This window comes from Eubalaena glacialis, chromosome 12, assembly GCF_028564815.1.
Source record: "Eubalaena glacialis isolate mEubGla1 chromosome 12, mEubGla1.1.hap2.+ XY, whole genome shotgun sequence".
NCBI lineage: Eukaryota > Metazoa > Chordata > Mammalia > Artiodactyla > Balaenidae > Eubalaena > Eubalaena glacialis.
In genome coordinates this window covers 16,332,967-16,347,346 of record NC_083727.1, presented here as the reverse complement: position 1 = coordinate 16,347,346, position 14,380 = coordinate 16,332,967, and the positions used below count along the sequence as shown (strand labels likewise).

General features: G+C 36.6%; 1 protein-coding gene across 4 annotated transcripts in view; it reads right to left on the bottom strand.

The window, feature by feature from the left end:
• The window catches only part of KATNA1 (katanin catalytic subunit A1), a 40,544-nt gene that overhangs the window by 18,111 nt on the left and 8,053 nt on the right, over positions 1 to 14,380 (bottom strand). For all 4 annotated transcript variants that reach the window (XM_061207015.1, XM_061207016.1, XM_061207017.1 and 1 more), the window contains one exon: positions 9,149 to 9,329. In XM_061207015.1, coding sequence (XP_061062998.1) covers positions 9,149 to 9,329 — 181 coding nt within the window. The remainder of the gene's footprint in view (positions 1 to 9,148; positions 9,330 to 14,380) is intronic.

The following is a 14,380-nucleotide window of genomic DNA, read 5'->3' as shown; positions in this document are numbered from 1 at the left end:
TGATTTCTTTGTCACTGGTGCTGTCTAAAGTCAGTACTAATGTCTAGACTTAACCAATATTTATGATATTCAAAGTCTTACACTAGATGACCAAATAAGTGCCTGTCTCACAATGTACATATTTAGTATCCAATAGGAACATTAAAGATTCAAGGAAGGTGTTGTATAACATTTAGAAGAGGAGGTTATCTTTTCTTCTAAGTATTTATGAAGTTGTTATTCATTCACAGAGACTTACCAAGAATCTATTCTGTACGAGCAGCTGCGGGGGTAGAAAGAAGACACTGTTCCTGACTATTAGAAACTTAAACTGCAAGCCCAGGGAAACACAGATATAAGGCACTTTATATCAACAGTTCTCACCTTATTTTCTCCCACAGAACACAGTGCTGAGGGAATGTTTGCAGACAAAGCAAAACAAATTTCAGATAGGCAGAAAGGAGAAACAATTCTATAATAGGTCGGCCAAGGGGAGCTATGGAATTTCAAATTTTGACATTTCTAAGGGAAAATACTGACAACTACCAGGAGGTAAAAGAAAGCAGTAGAGAGGTTAAAAAGAATGTAGACTCCTTTTTGGTGCTCAAAATAAATTTGACATAAATTTGACAACTTCGACAAAGTGGATCACTATTTGAAAAACACAAACTACCACAACTCAACTATTATGAAAAAGATCATTTAAACAGCCCTTCAACTTCTAGGGAAATTGAATTCATAATTTTAAAACTACCAAAAAAGATATCCAAGCCCAGACGGTTTCATTGGAAAATTTTATCTAACATTTAAACAAGAACGACCAATTCTACACAATCTCTTCCAGAAGACAGAATGAACATTTTCCAATTCATTTTATGAAGCTACTATTACTGTGATACCAAAATCAAAGAGAGCTAAAAAAACAAAACAAAAAAATTATAGACCAATATCCCTCATAAATATAGATGCAAAAATCCTTAACAAAATATTACCAAATAGATTCAGTAAGATATAAAGAGAATTATATACCATGACCAAGTGAGGTTTATTCCAAGGATGCAAGGCTAGTTCAAAATTCAAACAATAAATAAATCAATATAATCCACATAATAACAGGCAAAGAAGGAAAACTACACGATCATGCAACAGATGCCAAAAAGCACATGACAGAACTCAACATCCATTCAGGATAAATGGGAATTTCTTCAACTTGGTAAGAAGCACACAAAAAAATTCTACAGCTAACATTATATTTAATGATGAAACACTGAATGCTTTTCCTACTAAGATCAGGATGTCCACTTTCATCACACTTATTCAACATAGTGCTAGAAGTTGTAGCCAGTGTAACAGAGCAAGAAAAGGACATATACACATACAAATCCAAAAGGAAGAAATAAAACTGTTCTATTTCAGATGGCATGATGTTTACCCAGAGAATTCCAAGGAATCTACAAAAATTCTCCTAGAATTAATAAATGACTTCAGCAAGGTGGCCGGATACTAAATATTCATAACAAGTCAATTTTATCATTAGGGAAATGCAAATCAAAACCTCAGTGAGATACTAGTTCACACCATTTGGATGGCTATTACAAAACTATTACAAAACTAAAACAAACTAACTAACTAACTAAAAAAACCACACACAGAAAATAACAAGTGTTGGCAGGGACTTCCCTGGTGGGTTAAGAGTCTGCCTGCCAATGCAGGATACACGAATTCGATCCCTGGTTTGGGAAGATCCCACATGCCATGGGGCAACTGAGCCTGCGCTCTAGAGTCCACAAGCCACAACTACTGAGGCTGTGTGCCACAACTACTGAAGCCCGCGCGCCTAGAGCCCATGCTCCGCAACAAGAGAAGCCACTGCAATGAGAAGCCCGCACACCACAACAAAGAGTAACCCCTGCTCACTGCAACTAGAGAAAGCCCGCACACAGCAACGAAGACCCAACACAGCCATAAATAAATAAATAAATAAATAAATTTATTTAAAAAAAAAAGAAAATAACAAGTGTTGGCAAAGATGTGGAGAAATTGGAACCTTGTGCACTGTTAGTAGAAATGTGAAATGATGCAGCCACTGTGGAAAAGTTTGGTGATTCCTCAAAAAATTAAAAATAGAATTATACACAAATACTTCTGTATATGAATATATATATATATATATATATATATATATATATATATACACACATATATATATACACACACACACATATATATCTCCAAAAGACTTGAAAGCAGGGTCTTGAAGAGACATTTATATACCCATGACATAGAAGCATTATTTACAATAGCCAAAAGGTGGAAGCAACCAAAGTGTCCTTTGATGGATGACTGGATAAACAAAATATGGTATATACATGCACTGGAATATTAGCCTTAAAAAGGAATGAAATTCTGACACATGCTATCAAATGGATGAACCCTGAAGACATTATGCTAAGTAGAAAAAACCAGTCACAAAAGAACAAATACTGTATGATTCCACTCATATGAGGTACTTAGAGGAATCAAACTCATAGAGACAGAAAGTAGAATAGTGGTTGCCAGGGGCTGTGGGCAGGGGGAAGGAACAGGGAATGCGATATTATGATTTATAATGAGAAATACATACTTAGTTTTAGTCCTATTCCTGGCATATAACCCTTAAAACCCTTATGATTTCCTAACTGATAAGAGCGATGGAAGCATCTTTTGTTATAATACTCAGTTTTTGTTCCCAGCTCCTGAAATAGATCCAGAGCAGTAAAGGTGAAAGAGGTGTTTTTTGTTATTCATAACAAGCCCCTTCAACTCAACCTGAGTTTATGTTAATGAGGTGATTTTTGGAAAGCCCCTAGTTAATCACAGGATGGGGACTGTTGCCAGGGGAACCAAACTTGTGATTAGAGGGCTGGAACTTACAGTGCTACCACACAACCTCTGGGGAGAAAGAGAGGTTGGAGGTTCAGTGAATCACCAATGGCCAATGATTTAATCAATCATACCCACGTAATGAAGCCTCCACAAAAGCCCAAAAGGATAGGGTTTGGTGAACATGCGGAGGTGCTAGGAGGGTGGCGTGTCTGGAGAAGGCATGGAAGCTCTGCGTCCCTTCCCACATACCTTGCCCTGGGCTTCTCTTCCATCTAGCTGTTGCTGAATTGCATCCTTTGTAATAAACTGGTAATCTAGTAAGAAAACTTTTCCTGAGTTCTGTGAGCTGCTCTAGCAAATTATCAAACCCAAGGGGGGAGTTTTGGTAACCTCGGATTTATACCAGTTGGTCAGAAGCACAGGTGACAAGCTGGACTTGCAACTGGCATGTGATGTGGAGGCACCCTGTGCAACTGAACTCTTAACCTGTGGATCTGATGCCAGTTGAGTTACACTGTAGGACACACAACTGGTGTCAAAGAACTGCTTGATGTGGAAAAAAAATCCTACACATTTGGAGTACAGAAGTGTTTTGTAAGTAGCAAGCAGAAAGAAAAATAGAGTTTTCCTTATCAGGGAGTTATTGTTTAACGGGCACAGAGTTTCAGTTTTGCACAATTAAAAACGTTCTGTGGATGTATGGTGGTGATAGTTCCACAACAATGTGAATGTACTCAATTGCACTTTAAGAACTGCATACTTAAAAATGGCTAAAATGGTAAATTTTAGGTTATACATATTTAAACCACAATTTAAAAAAATTTTTTAAGTCACTTGCATTTCTATATACTAGCAATAAATATGTGGATACTGAAATAAAAAATACAATACCACTTATACAATCACTTAGAAAAGTGAAATACTTAGGTTTAAAATCTAACAAAATATATGCAAGACCTGTATGCTGAAAACTACACAATGCTGATGAAAGAAATCAAAGATCTAAAGGAGATATAACATGTTCATGGACTGGAAGACTCAATGTAACAAAGATCTCAATTTCCCCCAAACTGATACATAGGTTTAACATAATTCCTATCAAAATATCAGCAAGATTCTTTGTAGATGTAGAAAAGCTGCTTCCAAAATTTACATGAAAAAAAAGGAACTAGAATAGCTAAAATAACTTTGAAAAGGAAGAATAAAATGGGATGAATTAGTCTACCCAATTTCAAGCTTACTATATATATAACACAGTATATAACTATAGTAACCAAGACTGTGTGGAGTATTAGTTGAGAGACAGATACATATATCAATGAAACGTAATAGAGAGCCCATAAACAGACCCACACAAATATGCCCAAGTAACTTTTGAGCAAGGTGTAAAAAATTTATTTTATTGAAGTATATTTACAATGTTGTATTAATTTCTGCTGTACAGTACAGTGACTCAATTATATATATATATACATTCTTTTTCATATTTTTTCCATATAGTTTATCACAGGATATTGAATGTAGTTCCCTGTGCTATAACAAATCCTTTTCAACAAATGGTGCTGGAGCAATTGAACATGTATAGGCAAAAAATGAACCTTGACCTAAGTCTCACACGTTACACAAAAATCAACTCAAAATAGATCATGGACTTAGATGTAAAACATAAAATTATAAAACTTTTAAGAAAAAAATAAAAAAATTTTGGGATCTAGGGCTAGGCAAAGAATTACAAACTTGACACCAAAAGCGTAATTTATAAAAGGAAATGTTGGACTTTATCAAAATTAAAATCTTTTGCCTTGTGAAAGATCCTGCTAAAACAATGAAAAGACAAGCTACACACTTAAAGAAAATATCTGCAAAATACATAACTGACAAAGGACTAGTCTCTAGACTACATAAAGAACTCTCAAAACTCAAGACTAAAAAAAAAATTCATTTGCATAATGGGCAATAGACTTAAGAGAGACATTTCACGAAGACACTTGTTTCTGTGCTCTTATTTCCTTTTCTTTAGTCATTTGTACAGCTACTATTTAGAGGAATAGACCAACTCAACATTGAAAGATTGTTAGGATACATTGATAATCGAAAAGAACAGGCTACTTTATGATTCTGGTTACGGTAAAAAAAAAAAAAAAAAAAATCACGCAATATAAAAGGATTAAAAGCATATACCATGAGATTAACAGAACTCTGGGTGGGTAACAATGTGAGTCTGAGTTTTTTTTTTTTTTCACTTGCTCTATTTTCTGACTTTCTAAGTGAATGGGTAACAAAAGGTTTTAAATAGGAAAAAAAAAATCTATTCATTCTTTATGACTTAATGGCTTTATCTCTTCCATGAAGCTTTCTGACTACCACCATCTCCTTCTAAGAATTCTGCTATTTTTAGTCACTAGCTACTACCAGTTTAGCATCTAATTGTTCTATAATTGTTTGAAATATATTATTCTGATCTCCCCAAATGTAAGTTTCTCAACACTGGGCATATATTACCAACAAAGACACACCGGCTGATTTGGGAAGAAAATCTATTCTATACACTTGTTCTTTGGCTGTCAAGTCCTGAGGATTTTAGCACGTAAGTCATGTCTACACTCAGCAAAGACACAGATAAGATCTCCTCTTAATGTAGCTGATTTTATGTTTATTTATTATACTTTGTCCTCTTGCCCTATTCTTGAAACAGTAGAGAATCAAAGGGTGATGGAAACACTATATGTTTTAAACTGAAGGCTAAAATACTTCCATTGGTAAATAAGAACTTTTTTTTAAAGTGAGCCTCCTTCTGGGGAATTTATTTTTATCCTACTTTTAACCTAATAAATCTACTTTTGCATTTAGATAAATTAAAGAGCATTTTGAATGTAGTCATCAACCTCTAAGATATTTCATTAAAATTTAAAAAAATGCAATGGTGAAACTGTTTAAGTCAATAGCATATATAACAAAAATCTCAGTTACCTGGAATGTTTGGGAAATAATAGCTAACATTTATTGAGCACACACTAGGTAGAAAAAAAAGTTATCTTGGGGCTTCCCTGGTGGCGCAGTGGTTAAGAATCCGCCTGCCGATGCAGCGGACACGGGTTCGAGCCCTGGTCCGGGAAGATCCCACGTGCCGCAAAGCAACTAAGCGCATGCGCCACAACTACTGAGGCTGTGCTCTAGAGCCTGTGAGACACAACTACTGAAGCCTGCGTGCCTAGAGCCCGTGCTCCACAACAAGAGAAGCCACCACAATGAGGAAGCCTGCGCACCACAACGAAGAGCAGCCCCCGCTCGACGCAACTAGAGACAGCCTGCGTGCAGCAACGAAGACCCAACACAGCCCAAAATAAATAAATAAAATAAATTTTTTAAAAAAAGTTATTTTATTTATCCTACAAAAACTCTATAAGACAGGTGTTAAAGTAATTTTATATATGAGGGGATAAAATTTAGAAAGACCAAGTAGCTTATGGTAATACATCCAGAAACAGCAGGGATGGCGCTTAAATACAAGTCTACCTGATTCCAAAGCCCATACTCTTATTAATCACTATGCTATATTTTTGAAAAGCTTTATATCTTCCTGTTTTAACATGCAAATCATATTAATTCAATTTAATTTATCTTGGACAACTGATTTGCTGATTATAGTACCTCAGGTTCTACACATCAATTCTCAGGGTATAAAAGTACAGATACAAAATGAAAAAGGTATAGGACATTGAGCTCTACAAACCACAGATGGTTAAAAGGCTTACAACCCAAACCCTAGATGATAGGCGAGGGCAACCTTGGTATTGATAATACTGCATAAGGCCAGAGGCATTAGCCACCTTCCCCATACCCTTCCTTGTTTCAGGAACTACAATAGAACTGCTGTTGCTGAAAGTACAGAAATATGGGACTATAGAACGATGGTGAGAGGGACTCAAGGGAACTGACTATCCAGATGTACAACGGCAAATGACCTCCAGAAATGGGGAGGACGGGGAATAAAGGTGATGACACAAAATCAAGAGCTAAATGCACATCTGTATCTATATCAACAAGGAAGGTTATATTTAAAGGTGTGGCTTGGCTGGTTACTGGATGAGGTTCTCAAGCAGAATTACAAAGTTAGATTGCAAATTTAGGAAAAAGATCTTGAAGTACGGGCTGATATGATGTTTTGAAAAGGACTGAATGGGCAGCACTGGGGGCTTTACATTTGCTATAATCCAGTTTTCACTCTGCCCAGGTGGTGTGGAGGGGTCCTTTTGGTACACAAGCCAACAAGTGAGCCTGTACTTTACCATTTCATAGACTACGTATGTGCCTGGGGCAAGGGACTGGGGAGGTGGAAGTAGAGAGGACAGAAACTAGGTTCTCAGAGTCCCATATGCTTCTTACTGCAAGAGAGCACAGGCCCTCAAATGTTAATTGGTACTGAGATCTTGGTTTATAAGTCTCATTCCTCACTAATAGGAACCAGGGTTTCCTGGAGAAATGGGGTAAATACACGAAGAGCCTGGAACATCCTATTTTGCCAGAAAATGAGGAAATGCTCAGAGAATGGTGAGTACGTGTCAAAAAGACTTAAGATCCAGCTTCAAGGGCTTCCCGCTCCTCAAATCTTGGACAATTTAAGCATCAAAAAGATAGTAATAGATTTTAATTCACTGAATAAGAGTCTACCAATCCATACTGATAAAATTAAATAAAGGGGAAGAGATAGAGCTTTTTCTTACAGTTCAATGTCAAGTAATTAATGTAGAAGAGATAATAGCATTAGAAAATGATTTTTCAATTATCAGAGGAATAACTGCTTCAGGCAAGAATCACTGGATGCTAAAGCAAGTAACTGAAACTTTAATGAGAAATACGATATTTATATAACCTCAAAGTATCTCCCCACAAACTACTATAAAGGGAAAAAGAGTAACTGTATAGTGGAGAGACTTGGCAGACACCACCCTAACCAAGTGATCCAATGTATCACAAGTAATAGAACAAATAAACATCCTGTGCCTCCTTATATGACACACTGAGAAGAACAAAACTTCACTTCAGTGGTATTCCTGCCAAAAATGCACAACCTTAAATCTAATCATGAGGAAACATCAGGCAAATCCAAACTGAGGAACATTCTACAAAATAACTCTTAAAAAAGTCAGGCCAAAAAAGATAAAGGCAGAGGAAATGTTCACATTAAAAGAGACTAAAGAGGGCTTCCCTGGTGGCACAGTGGTTAAGAATCCGCCTGCCAATGCAGGGGACACGGGTTCGAGCCCTGGTCTGGGAAGATCCCACGTGCTGCCGAGCAACTAAGCCCGTGCGTCACAACTACTGAGCTTGTGCTCTAGAGCCCACGAGCCACAACTATTGAGCCCGCATGCCACAACTACTGCGCCTGTGCCTAGAGCCTGTGCTCCGCAACAGGAGAAGCCACCTCAATGAGAAGCCCGCGCACCACAACGAAGAGTAGCCCCTGCTCACTGTAACTAGAGAAAACCCGCATGCAACAACAAAGACCCAATGCAGCCAAAAATAAATAAAATAAATAAATTTAAAAAAATAAAAAAATAAAAAATAAAAGAGACTAAAGAAACATGACAACCAAATGCAATGTATGCTTCTATATTGGGTCCTGGCACGAGGCGGGGGGGGGGGGGGGGGGGAAGCTATAAATGACATTATTGGAATAACTGGCAAAAATTTATAAAGGTCTGTGTATTAGATAACAGTACTGTATCAATGTAAAATTTATGATTTTTGATCACTACATTGTTTTTATGTGAAGCAATGTCCTAGTATTTAGGAAATTCACTCTAAAATCTCTAAGGGTAAAAGGGCATGACTTCTACAACTTACTCTCAGTGCTTCAGGAAAAATAAAGTATATACAGAGAGTAAATGATAAAGCAAAAGGGACATAATATTAATAACTGGTAAAACTGGGTAAAGAATATATGGAAGTTTTTTTTTTCTTTTATTTATTTTTTTATACAGCAGGTTCTTATTAGTCATCCATTTTATACACATCAGTGTATACATGTCAATCCCAATCTCCCAATTCATCACACTGGAAGTTCTTTATACCATTCTTGTAACTTGTTTGCAAGTATGAAATTATATCAAGATAGAAAGTTACAAAAAACAACCAAAAATATCTGTTGAATAGTGAGTAGGAAAAATCCTAGCCTAGGTGGGGTGTGACTACGGTTTTATTAGAGTAGCAGATTTAATTACTAAAAATTATTAAAATTTGTGCAGTCTTCATTTTTAAGGTTAATAAATAACTTTTTCACTTATGAAAAAGTAACATTTACCTTTTCCTCTCTTCCTTTATTCTGTTCTTTCTTTTCCCGACAACGAACAGCTTTCCCTCTGTCATTGTGAAGACTGTGTGCGGACGGACGGTGAACTCTGACAGTTGTACCTGGACGGTTACTCTGTGGTTTAGGGTCACTGTACTGAGATGACTGGCGTTTTCTAGGTCCTGGTGAGGGTCTAATCAAACACAAGATCATGAAAATCATAATCAACTCTTGGAGTTGGTCCATATATAGATGAACACACATAGTATGTAAGTTAGTTTATGAACTAAAGAAGCAAAGGCAATAACTGAACACACGATAGAACTGAATAAACTTGAGGTCACTGAAATCTAAGGTCTAGCATTTAAACTGGACATAGCTGTCTGTGGTGCAGTATGGTTATATGGTAGAAATAATAGAAGTCAAGTGATCATCACCTCTCTTTTAAAAGGAAATAGCTATTGTATATCAAGGATAGATGAAAAATTAGTCTGATTCTTGGAAACTGAAAAGAGAACAATGATCAGAGAAGGGAGTTTTATTGAAAGAGCAAGAACAAAGCACAGGTGTAGAATTCACATTTATGTACTGATATATGCGCAATTTGGTACCATTTTATTTAGAATGTATCACAGTTCTGTTTTAATCAATAAAATTTAATCATTTTCCCATTTAAAAAAAACTGACATAAACACTGGCTATGGACAGTTACAAGAACTCATGTTTGGTGCTTTACCTTTATGTAGATCACTTCATCTTTATTTCTGTGGCAGGATTTAGACCTCTCAAATATTTATTAGGCTCCTACTACACTTCTAGACTTGGTTGGGGCCAGTAAAATAAGCAATAAAAAAGGCAGGGGAGTCCTATCCTCAAATATCTCAAATATAGTTAAGAAAGAAGAAGATACATAAGACTAGGCAAGTATACTAGAAAGTGTGAAAGAGATCTAGTACTGTGGCAGTGGGAATGGCCTCCTGAAGACAAAGTAAATTGGACCTGGAAACACAGAAGTTGACCTAAACAAAATGGTACAATTGCAGACAAGAAAATCAGTGAAGAAAAGCAAAGAAAGCAAGATGAGTTTAATCTATGTAAAGGTTATAAAGATACTAACTGTAAAGACAATGGTAAACATTAAAACATGATACTGAACAGATAAGGTGGTTCAGTAAGTAGATCTACATACTGCCAGTTCAAGAGGCTTGGTTTTCAGCTGACTGCCACTGAAAAGGTTTTAGAAAGATCAGTCTAATAATAAATAAGATACACTGATGAAGGAAACACAAAAAGCAGGGAGATGTTATCAAGGCATGAGATGAGGGCCTAGCTCAAGGAGTAACGATAAAAATCTAAGAGACACTATGAAAAAAGATACTCCTAGATGTGAAAGGTTGAGAATGAGAATTTGGGAGGATGATAAAGCCAAACCAATATATATGTGAAAGGAATGATGAGGGTTCAATTTTGGATTTAGAAACTTGGATAGCCAAGTAGGGATACTGCTTTAAAATATATATTTATTTTTCCTCTTTAGAAAAATAATATAAAATAGACACTGAATTATAATAAAGTATAAAGAATTTGAAAAAGCCCCCTTAACCCCACTATCCAGAGTTAACCACTTAACATATTAGTTTATTTTCTTATGGTTGCCTTTCATTTAAACAAAATTGGAACCATTATATACACATATGCTCATATTTTTCTCTACTCATTATATCATGAGGCATTGCCGGTATTCTTTCCTCTATCATCACCTCATAAATGACTTTTAATGGCTAGCTGGCAGTCAGTCACATAAAATGTGTCACACTTTATCCACTTCTTTTTTTTTTTTTTTTTTTTGGCCGCACCTTGTGGCTTGCACAATCTTAGTTCCCTGACCAGGGATGGGACCCATGCTCCCTGCAGTGGAAGCATGGAGTCCTAACCACTGGACCGCCAGGGAATTCCCTTTATCCATTTCTTACTGCTATTCATTCATCCGAAAAATAATTTACTGAACTACTGACAGGCACTACTCTGCATTTAAGGTAAAAAATTTTTTTAAATAACTTTAATAAAAGCCTTTACTCTCACAGGCTCACATTCAAGTGTGTGTGTGGGCAGAGGGGGTTTCAATGAAGAAATAAACAGTACATCAGATGATGCTAAATGCTATCTAAGAAAATAAAGAATGGTAGGGTCTACGGAATAATATAGGTAGGGTGGTCAGAGATGGCCTTTCTGAGGTGACATTTAAGTAAAGACCTGAAAGAAATGAGAGAACAAGCCATCAAACATCTGAGTTGAAGGAAAGGCAAGTGCAGAGAACTGAAGCATTTGTGTTTGACTTGTTCAAGAAGGCTGAGGGAGAGAACTGTAAGAACTTAGGTCACAGAGGTAGCAGGGAACCAGATTTCACAGGGTGGCACTGAGGGACATACTGAAAACTTTGGGTTTTATTCAGTGAGATGAGAAGATGTTTGAGGGACATCAGCTGACTTTTAAAAGACATTTTAAAAGAATCATACCAAAAAGTTTTATTCTATTTCTAATCTTTCCTCTAAAAGCCTTCAATGAACCTCCTGTACAAACATATTTGTGCACAGCACTAGAAGAATGCTGGATCAGTTAAATCTGTTCTTCAAATGGGATTAAAATTTAGGCGATGTCAAGGTTAGAATCACCATCAGAGTTGAAAGAATAAGCTCTCTTAAGCATGAGTACAAATTAAGACCAAGAGAAAAATAAAGAGTTTTGAGGGATATTCAGCTGAGGAAGCAAGTAAAATAAATTACAGGAAGAAATAGAAAGATGCAGCAAATAAAGCCAAAGAGGAGAACTTCGTAGTTAATAGTAATCCAGGGCATTTAAAATCAGAGACAGAAAAAAATATTGAAGAAAAGCCAGAAGCAATAAGGAGGGACACTAGGGTTCATCATCATAGACTTTTCAAGATGAAAGACTCATTTAACTCAACTTTCCATTACCCCTAAGAGAGAACCCTCCTGCCTCCACATATTAGATTGTGGCAAACAAACAGTTCATTAAATTTGAAATCAACTGAATAATCACTGGGCACATCTATTCATTGGAAAGTTCTTACCAGTAATTGATAAAGGAGTTACAGGGCTGTTATAGACTGAATGTTTGTACCCCTCCAAAATTCATTATGCTGAATTCCTAAACCCTAATGTGATCATTTGAAGTAAGGAAGTAATTAAAGTTAAATAAGATTAAAAGGGTGGGGTCGATCTCAGAATTAGTATCCTTATTAAGAGACACCAGAAAGCTTGCTGTTCCCTCTGCCATGTGAGGACACAGAGAAGAGGAAGTCATCTGCTCAGGAAGAGTCCTCACCAGGAACCAAATTGGCTGGCACCTTAGTCTTAGACTTTCTGGCCTTCAGAACTGTGAGAAATAAGTTCCTGTTGCTTAAGCCACCCAGTCTGTGGTATTTTGTTATGGCAGCCAGAGTAGACTAATACAAGGGCCAAATGATGATTCTCCAGAAGGAGGAAAAAAAAAGAAAGTAGGAGTAAGACATATTCATAGGTAAAATAAAATAAAAACACAACTTGACTCATCTATTATTAGTTCTACTTTTGAAATTAAGAAAAAGTAATCATAAATGTGGAAAAATATTCATTTTATTTATAACAACAAAAAAGGGGAGGACTTCCCTGGTGGCGCAGTGGTTAAGAATCTGCCTGCCAACGCAGGGGACACAGGTTTGATCCCTGGTCTGGGAAGATCCCACATGCCATGGAACAACTAGGCCTGTGAGCCACAACTACTGAGCCTGCGCTCTAGAGCCTGAGAGCCACAACTACTGAGCCCGCACGTCCTAGGGCCCGTGCTCCACAACAACAGAAGCCACCGCAATGAGAAGCCCACACATCGCAACGAGGAGTAGCCCCTGCTCGCCGCAACTAGAGAAAGCCTGTGTGCAGCAATGAAGACCCAACGTGGCCAAAAATAAGTAAAATTAAAAAAAAAAAAGAGGAAACAATGAATAAGAGCATGGTTAACTATGTAGGTTATATCCCTCAAAAGAGTAGCAAACAACCCTTTAAAAGCAGCAGAGAATAAGGTCTAAGATGGCTTATAAATTATCAACGTTTACAATATGAAGAGCAAATTACTTAACCTATCTAAGCTTAAGTGTCCTTATCAGAAATTGGGGCTAAAAGTTTAGTACCTACCTTCTAAGACCGTTTTGAGAATTAAATAATACATGTAATATATGTAAAGCAATTAACACGGTATTTGGTAAGTGTATGATAATTGTTGTCTACTCTTAGGATTTTTAAGAAAAACAGGGTACAAGGTTCTATACTATGGATACAGCACAACTAGAACTATGAAAATAAACAACGCATAAAAGGCTAGAAGCTGCACTAGGATGACTCTAGGATTTCCCCCCCTACTTTTATGCATTTTCCTATTTTTCTTTAATGAGCCTATTGCTGTACTTTTTTTTTATTTTTAGTGAATTCTAAAATAAAACAAAATATACATAAAAGTACTTAGAGTAAGGGTAAAATTTAGTAAATATTCAGAAGGTATCAGAGTCAATAATAGAACATTAGTACTTTTATCTGGAGCTGAAGAAAATCAAAGTGGCTAAGAAACAATCAATACCCATCAGTTAATTTTAAACTGGAGGGAGAACACTTTGGTATGGTACTTCTCGAAGTGTGATCCATTGACCACCTGTATCAGAATCACCTGAAGACTTCTGGGCTCCACCTGCTATTACACCAGATTCTCTGGGAGTGAAGCCCCGGAATCCACATTCTGAATGAGTATCCCGGGAGATCTTTATGTATGCTAGAGTTTGGGAATGACTGGTATGGCAGAGTGCCAGCTCTGTAATCAAACGTATCTGGGTTCGAATCCTAGCTCCACCAGTTATTACCTTTGTGATTATGGGAAAAAGTTACTTAACTTCCCTCTACCTCAGCTATCTTAACTGAAACACAGAGAAAATATGACTTATTTGGAAGGCTTATTGTAAGAAATAAATAAAGTAACGTGTATCCTATATTAGTGCTCAGAACTCCATGAGCACATAATATCTAGCACCTATCATAAAATACAATTGAGAATTAACAGTTATAATGATAGAATTTTAAACACCTGAAAAACACCTGAGCAATGTTTTAATGCAAGGTTCTCAAACTGGTTACGGGACAAAGAACCTGAAAGTCAGTGTTCTTTGTACAATTCTATTTTACACTAATGTATTTAAACCCA